Genomic DNA, 8,827 nt, shown 5'->3' with positions numbered 1-8,827 from the left:
CAAAAAAAAAAAAAAAAAAAAAAAAAAAAAAAAAGCATTAAAAATGCATTAAAAGCATATGGAAGTGATTGTTGATAAATCAAAATAAATTAATTAAAAAGAAAAAAAAAGAAAAGCTTAAAGTACACCTCCATTATTTTACATACATTTTTCAACCTGGAATTAAGGACTCTCCACAATTTGGATTTACCCTATTTTTCGAGCCTAATAATTAGCACTGTTCTCCTTCATGGAACCTATGATCCAGTCAAATCAAACTGTTCCCTGTTCCCCCAACTCCATATTCCTTTCCTCTGCTTCCAGGTATTTGCACAAGTTATCCTTGATGTCTGGAAGGTACTCTTTCCTTTAACTCTACTTCTCAGAATCCTTATTGGCAGCTAAGTGGCTCAGTTTATAGACACAGATAAGAGCCCTGAGCCTACAGTCAGGATGAACTGAGATCAAATCAAGCATCAATTACTTAATAACTGTGTGACACTGGACTAATCATTTCACCTGTCTGCCTCAGTTTCCTGATTTTTAAAGTGGGGATAATAACAACATCAACTTCCCAGAGTGTTGTGAAGATCAAGTAATAGTTTTAAAGCACTAAGGACAGTGCATGGCACATATTAAGACTTACATAAATGCTAGATATTACTAATGTTGTTGTTATTATAATCCTAGCTTCCTGAAGGAAGTTTTCTCTGATACTCAGTCTTTAATACTCTCTTCTTCCTCAATCTACCCTCTATTTACTGATTTATGGATGTCATCTCTCCAGTAGAATGTACGCTCCCTGGGAAATGAGGCCTGCTTCATTTTGAATTTGTATCCCCAGTACCCCAGTACTGTACTTTGCACTTAATATTAATTTTAATTGTTTCTTGAGCTATGGGAAGTAGGACCCATTTCCAGATAGAAATCTGGTAGACTAAGAGTGCAGAGTAAAGCCTAATTTCTTTTCTTTCTCTTTTTTTTTTTTTAAGGGGGGACACGACAGATGGGTAATATGGGAACCTGCTTTACGTGATTTGTAATGGGGACTATTTTTCTTGCCTTCTCAATGGGTGGAGAAAGAAAGAGAATTTGTAAGTGAAAATAAAAGAGGAAAAAAACGAAATCTATAAATGCTAGTAAATTAATAAAATTATAAGTAGATCATTCACTTTTTGAAAGAAATGTATAATCTAGATAATCTCTTGAGGTCCCTGTCTATTCTAAACCTATGACACTAACTGGAGAGAAAATATGCCTAAAGGGAATGAATGAATTTTACTCTCATCGGATTTGGCTGAAGGAGGGAATAACATACACACTCAATTGGGTATGGAAATCTATCTTACTCTACAGGAAAATAGTGGGGAATGGGATAAGAAAGGGGGGATACGACAGAAGGTAGGACATATTTGAGGAGTGGGTAATAAGAAGCAAATACTTTTGAGGAGGGACCGATCAAAGGAGAGAACAGAATCAGTGAGGTAGGGGGTGGGGAAGGGTGGGATAGGATGGAGGGAAATATAGTTAGTGTTTCACAACATGAAACATGGAAGTGTTTTGCATGACAACACATGTATAATCTATATTGAAGTGCTTTCCTTCTTAATGAGGGTGGGTGGGGAGGGAAGAAAGGAGAGAATCTGGAATTCAAAAGTTTTAAAAATGAAAGTGAAAAAATTGTTTTTATATGCAACTGGGAAATAAGATATACAAGCAATGGAATATAGAAATCTATCTTGCCTACAAGAAAATAGAAGGGGAAGGGGATAAGAGAAGGGGGCGGGGGAATAAAAGGGAAGGTGGACTGGGGGAAAGGGTATTCAGAATGCATGCCATCTTAGGGTGGGGGGGAGAAATAGGGAGAAAAATTGGAACTCAAAATCTCATGCAAGTGAATGTTGAAAGCTAAAAATTAATTTTTTTAAAAAAAGGAAATTAAGTCATAGAATCACAGATTTAGAGCTCATCTAATCTAACCCTCTCATTTTCCAAAGGCCAAGCAATGTTAAGTAACTTTGCCAAGGTCACACATAAGACCAGAGCAGAGATTTGAACCTAGGTGTTCTGGCTCTAAAGCCAGTGTTCTTTCTACTATAGTAGAAAGTAGAAAGTCTTATTACTTTGAGGTAATACTTTTTTTTTTTAATTTACAAAATCTATCCTCATGCTAATTTTTCATTAGTCTTGGATCTGAATGACTTTCAGAGATCTCGGAGGCTAAACATCCGGGTGGTACCGTGTAGGAAATGGGTAGAAGACTGCTTGGAAATATGAAGTACTGAAAGGGGGGTAGTGGGAGGGAGAACAGGGGCGCAGTTTGGAAAGAACACTAGGCTGGGAGTCAGGAGACCTGAATTCTAGACCTCGTTCCATCACTAACTGGATTCATAAACTTGGGCAAGTCCTTAAACTTTTTGGACTTCAGTTTCTTCTTCTACAAAATAAAGAGGCTGAACATCAAAAAAATAAAATAAAATAAAAGTTTCTTGACTGACTACATATGATGTAACAGAAAGGGTGCTGAATTTTGAATTACAAAAACTGGATTTGAATCATGGCTCTGCAACTGACTATTTGTGTCACTTTATACTACACAGTTGACAACTCTGGAACTCAGTTATTCACATACAAAATGAATGGAATGCAATACAGAATCTCTGTAGTCTATGCCAACTTTGAGCACTGTTTGCTTAAGCCTAAAATATTTTAATAAAAGCTGATTAATGCATAAAACTAAACTTTCATATATTTTAAAAAAAATTTTACAACTTATTGTTGACTATTCTACTTATTAATAGTTTTGGGGGTTTGGTACCATCTTGAAAGCTACTAGCTAATAAAACATAAAATTCAAGTAAGCCAAAAAAAGTATTCAGTGGTGAGATCTACTATCAGCTCCACCCAAACAGGCTATTCTGCATCCCCAGCACACACCATGAATTGTCCCACCTCAACAGCATTTAAGAACTCAAGCAGTTCCCCGTGTCACATGAAAATTATCATGAAGTATTTGAAGGGCTGACAAAAGAGTGACTACCTTACCAAAACTATAAAGAGCATAGGAGTAATGGGTAGGATAGAAGTGGAAGAAAATTAAATTTAGGATACAAGCAAAATTTACCAATAATTAAAGCTAACCAAAAGTGGAATAGGTAGTCTCAGATACAGTCAGTTTCCCCTCATGGGAGGTCTTCAAAAATGTACCCTGTATTCATAATTTGTATGTAATTATTTTTGTACATTTTGCCTACCCTAATAGACATGAAGGCAGGAATGTTTTCATGTTTTTCTCTGTATACCTTAAACCTAGCAGAGTGCACAGCACATAGCAGGCACTTAATAAATGCTTGTTGACTAATTCAAACTAGACAATCACATTTAAAAGATGTAACAAAAAGAGATTCCTGCACTTCTGTGGACCCCTCTAGCTCTTTAAATTATTTCTCATTCTTGACTAGATAAAATTCTGACCATTCTGTAAAACCCTTGCATGGCACTTCTTATCACACCTGTCTTGTGTGATTTGTTCATCCCCTTTGCTTTATACAGAGACCATGTATTATCTAATCTCCTGAAGTGCCTGGGACAGGGTTCTGCACACAGTAGGAGCTTAATCACTGTTTGTTGAATAGAATGTCTTTATCTCTTAAAAAAAAAGTAACTTAAATGCTTTTTCCTATGGACAAACGTTCTTTAATATTCCTCTTTAATCTAAAACACCTCTTAAATATAAATCTGCTTTTTGACTTCTAAAGTGATCACACTTGGTAAGACAAAGATAGTAGGGCCATGAGTCAGAAAATATGGATTCAAATCTTAGCTCTACTACTACTATAGGAACCTATGTGGCAAGTCACTGGAACTTTCTGGGTACCAGTTTAATCATCTTCATAATGAGGGCAGGACTTAATACTTTATTGAAAGAATTAAATAAATACCAATATGTTTAGTGGTAAAGTGATGAGCAAATTTTTAATAAACTCTAGAAATTGCTTATCGATGCTGTATAAGTCTTAAATATATTTGGATCCATAAAACTTTTGAAAAATGTAAAACCCACTAACACTTCAAATATCTCAATAATGCTTTCTTTATCTGTAAAATATCTAGAAAATTCAGTATTTCTAACATAAGGTCATAATGAATAATAGAGATATATTCTCTTATAGCTATACATACTTCTTATTTTTTGGTGCATGGAATTCTATATATAATATAAAAATGCTGCTTTAAAAAATGGAGTCCTGTAAAATTGGAGCCATGATTGCTTCAGAGTTCACTTCTTTCTATGTATGTCATAAGAATGAAAACTGACTAAAGCATCTTGAAATTTGCCTTAGCTTTGTATTTTCAGGATCTAAATTTTTCAAAGTGAATTCTATCCAAAAAAACTAGCTTACTGATGTTCACATTCCAAAGTGAATTGAAATGCATACACATACAGAGTGAAGTAAAGTGTGAACCACAATAATAGAATCAACTAAATTATATATACAGACATATATCAAATTTTTAATCATTCCTACCTGTCCTTCCCGTGAAAATTTAAAAGGTGGTTTGTGTTTAATAACACTTGTTGCAAGTCGTAAGAGTCCTGTAAGCCCATCATCTTCTACATTACCATCCTGATGATCGAGGATTTCCCTGCTACCATAAATAAACAAAAGCAGTTAAGCTTTTTACCATATCTTTCAACAAAATAATTAAGAGCTATGCCATCACATAAAATCATACCTTCGAATACAGTCAGCCAGATGTCTTGCCAAAGCATCTAAGTCCAGTAATGTTGTCTTAGTTTAAAAAAAAAAAAGGGGATGAATAAAAGATAAAACTACATATTTTATGCATAGTAGTTTCATAAGCTACAGTAAAAAAATGTCAAGTTGGTAAAACAGGAAATCTTAATTTACAACGGGTTGTATGTTTAGAAAATTCACTTAGAAATCAGCTGGCATTTAATATTGACAAGAATAAATATTTTAAAATGGTAACTTTGTGGTATAAACATGTGTGTAACTGATAATTAACAGAATATTGATATTCTGTTCCAAAATATAGGCGGTGTAGTAAAGATTTAAAATAACTTCAGTCAATTACTTATATTTGAGAAAATGATCTCTAAAAGAGTTTAAATTTATGGCCTACTAATTCTGACAATATTAGGTTAACAATGCCACTTCACTATAAAACGTACATGCCTTTGTTTGTTGAAATTCAATGAAAGTGTGGCAAATGGCCTAAGGAGATTTGATACATACACAGAGAAACGCTTTTTTTTTGTTTGTTTGAACCATTTATTTCATTGGTGTGGAAATTTCCTTCATGGAGGCAGAAGAGCAACTCATCTAGAAACTGGTTATAGAGAATTACCAAAAGAATTAACAGTTAAGTGACTTGACGATTGTGTACATGGTTATGGTGTATCAGAGGCACAATTCAACCCAAATCTTCATACCTCCAAGGTTGATCCTCTCCCAGACAGCATCCTGTCTCTTGCTATAAACTTTATGACCATAAAAATTCATGACACAATAAATGTGAAATTCCAGATGCTTTCTTTATTAAATATCAATATATTTTGCTCAGGATTAAAATGACTGATAGCTATGAAATAAAATTTATGATGAATCTCAATATTTTCTTACCAAATGGAAGCTAATTATTATTATGCTATTAATTACTATGCTATTAATATTCCACTTACAGCATTAATGCATGAAACTAAGATTTTTTTTAAGTGAAGAGAAGACTATGTCTTCCAACAGAAAAAGAAAACAATTTAGGTAAAAAAATTCACATTGATATCTTAAGGTACTAAATTAACACACATTCTTCTAGACTTCTCTGTAGCCTTTGACAGGTGATTTGTCAATCACTCTCTTTCCCCTGATAAATTCTTCTCTCTAGATTTTTGTGACACTATCCTTTCACGACTCTCCTCCTACATGACTGACCAATCCTTTATGAGTCACTTTTGCTGGAACTTCATTCTGAGTGAACCCAACTAATTACAAATTTTCCTGTGGCAAGGCTGTCTTCTACTGCTATATTATTTCTCTTGGCAATGTCTCTGCCTCCCAGATTTTGAAATCTACTTATCCCTAACCTCTCTTTTAACTTCCAGTATTCCATCTCTAGAGGTCTGTTGAAGATCTCAAACTAGATGCAGCATACATAGTTTTAAACTAAATAGCAATATTAATAATGATGATGATAGGGCACTGATATAGCAACTACTATGTGCCAGGCCATGTGCTAAGCGTTTTACAAACATTACCTCATATGATCCTCACAACAACTCTTGGAGATAGATGCTGCTATTATCCTTATTTTACAGATGAGGAAACTGAGGCAGACAGTGGTTAAGTGACTTGCTCAGGATCACACAGCTAGTTAAGTGACTAAGGCTGGATTTGAACTCAAGACTTTCTGGTCTAGTGCACTATCTACTGTAAAACCAGTTGTTTCTCTAAAACTCATTCTCTCCCTCTCCCTTTCTTTTTCCCCCATGACCTCCTGGATCAAGTATAAAATCATCTGGCATTTAGAACCTTTCATCAAATTCCTAACTTTCCAGTCTTTTTATACCTATTTTCCTCCACACACTGAGTGATCCAATGAAACAGGATCCCTTATTACTCTTCCTCAAACAATATACTCCATCTGCTCACTACATAATCTTTATCTGGACCTCTCTCTTTCTCTCTCTCAGGATCTCCATCATCCCAAGCTTTGTTAAAGTCCTAGTTAAAATCCCACCTTCTACAAGAAGCCCTTCCTGGTCTCCCTCAATGCCAGTGTCTTCTTTAATTATTAATTATTCATTGTCCCTTAATTTTTTCTTTATATATCTTGTTTGTAGCTGTTTGCATGTTGTCTCTCCCATAGATTATGAACTTCTGGAAAGCAGGGACTGTTTTTTTGCCTTTCTTTGGACTTAGCACAGTGCCTGGAATATAAAAAGCATTTAACAAATGCTTGTTGACTTGATTTTCACCTAAAGCAGGAGTATTTAATTTTTTTTTTTTTGTCACAACAGTCTGGTGAGTCTGTTAGAGAATACAGACTCCTCAGAAAAATATTTTTAATGCATAAAATAAAATACATAGAATTACCTAGGAAACCAATTATAATAAAATACAGCTAACAAAACACTAAAAGTCCCAATTTTATGGACTTTCTGAAGTCTATACACTGACTCCTTGGGCCTCTTTTGACTCTAGGTTAAGAACCCAGGAACTAAAGAAACGTGCTATTTCTCTAAGAGTATTTTGTATTATCTGAATCTGCTTGCAATTTACAAAAAAGCATGAAGAAAACTTTCTATTGAAGATTTTTCTTTATAAAAGCTTTATTAAACTTCATTATATATAGTCTGAAACATTTAATTCTGGTTTAACCAAATAGTTATCAAATTCTGACATATTTATAATCTTTTTTGATTAAACAATATAACTAATTTCTTGTTTTAAGGAAAATGAAACCACAAGTTCCAGGTGATAGAGAAATATTTTAAAAGAAATCTGGAATTCAAGCATCAAATAAACAACCTGTTCCAAATCTTATTAATATCTTTGTTTACATATACCAAGTAAAAGTCTCTTTAAATATAGCTAAAAAGTATGAGCAGATTTCTCATGAAATCAGCAATTGTTATAATCAGTAAGAACATACTAACACTATCAAATACTCTGCGGTTTACAAAAAAAAATCTTAGTTAATAAAAACTCAATGATGACTTATGCTATATTCACAAAATTAAAATGAGGAAAAAAAATAGATAGAGGGAAAAAGATCATTTACAGGAATAAATGTGAATTTAGTTTTACCTACCTGACTAGCATCTTTTACATGTATGTTGTCAATTAATTTGCATAATAACCAAAAATACTCTTTACATCCAGGTATTAGCACTGGTTCTTCTTCATAATCCTCTATCTGTGAAAAGAAATACTTTTTAAATCTATGCCCCTCAAAAGATGCCAGAAAACTTAGAAACAAAGCAATATGCTAAAGAACCAATTATTAAGACTTTAAAATGGGAAGAAAAACTTCCTTAAAAATTTCCTTAACATCTGGAGGAAAATTAAAATTAACAAAAATCTCAAACTTATTCCATGATTTCTATTAACCACTGAAATAAAAGAAATGATTTATTTATTGAGTGCCTAACATGTACCCACCTGTGATAAATATAACTTTTGTATTGTTTGATGTTATAGTTATAATGATAGGACTTCAATATGGAGTCACTTAGGCTAAGTGGTCCTAATGCCCTTTAAGTATATTAAAAAATGACAGACAACTTTGTAATTTCCCAGTGTTCTGACCTATGTTAACTCAAAGCTTCTAACCAGATAAAACTACTGGCTGATTGTAGCAATATGTGAGTTACTCCTCTTCAGCTGCCTCAGACAGCCAATTCAAACCCTCTCCCAATTTTTGGTCCTAATAGAGAAACTCCCACTACAGGAATCTCACCAAACTCTGGTTTCATTAAGTAACCCACCACATCTGGGTCTGATTAGGAATGCTCTCTCCCACATCTGGCACCAACAACCCATTCTCTACCAAGGCCATTTCCAGGCTTGTAACTTTTGTACTTTAAGCTCAACTTTGAGGGCATTCTCTTCCCCCTCAGGCCAAATGAATTTCTTGCATCCATGGGGACGAATCTCTGTCTATATTGCCATATAGTGGGTGTGTATGCATGCACGTGCATGTATGTGTGCTTTGCTTCTGTCTGCTCACTGCACCACATAATAATAAGGCTCTTCATTGTACCAGCTTCCTGTGAACTAATTTCCTGTAAATTTCTGAACCCAGGTCTTTGTTTTAACCTAAG

The 8,827-nt window shown here is 34.1% G+C and overlaps 1 protein-coding gene across 3 annotated transcripts in view; it reads right to left on the bottom strand.

Moving 5' to 3' along the window:
• The window catches only part of USP34 (ubiquitin specific peptidase 34), a 317,492-nt gene that overhangs the window by 89,754 nt on the left and 218,911 nt on the right, over window positions 1-8,827 (bottom strand). For all 3 annotated transcript variants that reach the window (XM_027865141.1, XM_027865140.1, XM_027865142.1), the window contains 3 exons: window positions 7,816-7,920; window positions 4,717-4,772; window positions 4,509-4,629 (listed from right to left, as the gene is read on the bottom strand). In XM_027865141.1, the coding sequence (XP_027720942.1) occupies window positions 4,509-4,629; window positions 4,717-4,772; window positions 7,816-7,920 (282 nt within the window). The remainder of the gene's footprint in view (window positions 1-4,508; window positions 4,630-4,716; window positions 4,773-7,815; window positions 7,921-8,827) is intronic.

This window comes from Vombatus ursinus, unplaced genomic scaffold (assembly GCF_900497805.2).
Source record: "Vombatus ursinus unplaced genomic scaffold, bare-nosed wombat genome assembly UNPS02014778.1, whole genome shotgun sequence".
Classification (NCBI taxonomy): Eukaryota; Metazoa; Chordata; class Mammalia; order Diprotodontia; family Vombatidae; genus Vombatus; species Vombatus ursinus.
Note: the sequence above shows the minus strand (reverse complement) of the source record. Positions and strands in the feature narration are given on the sequence as shown.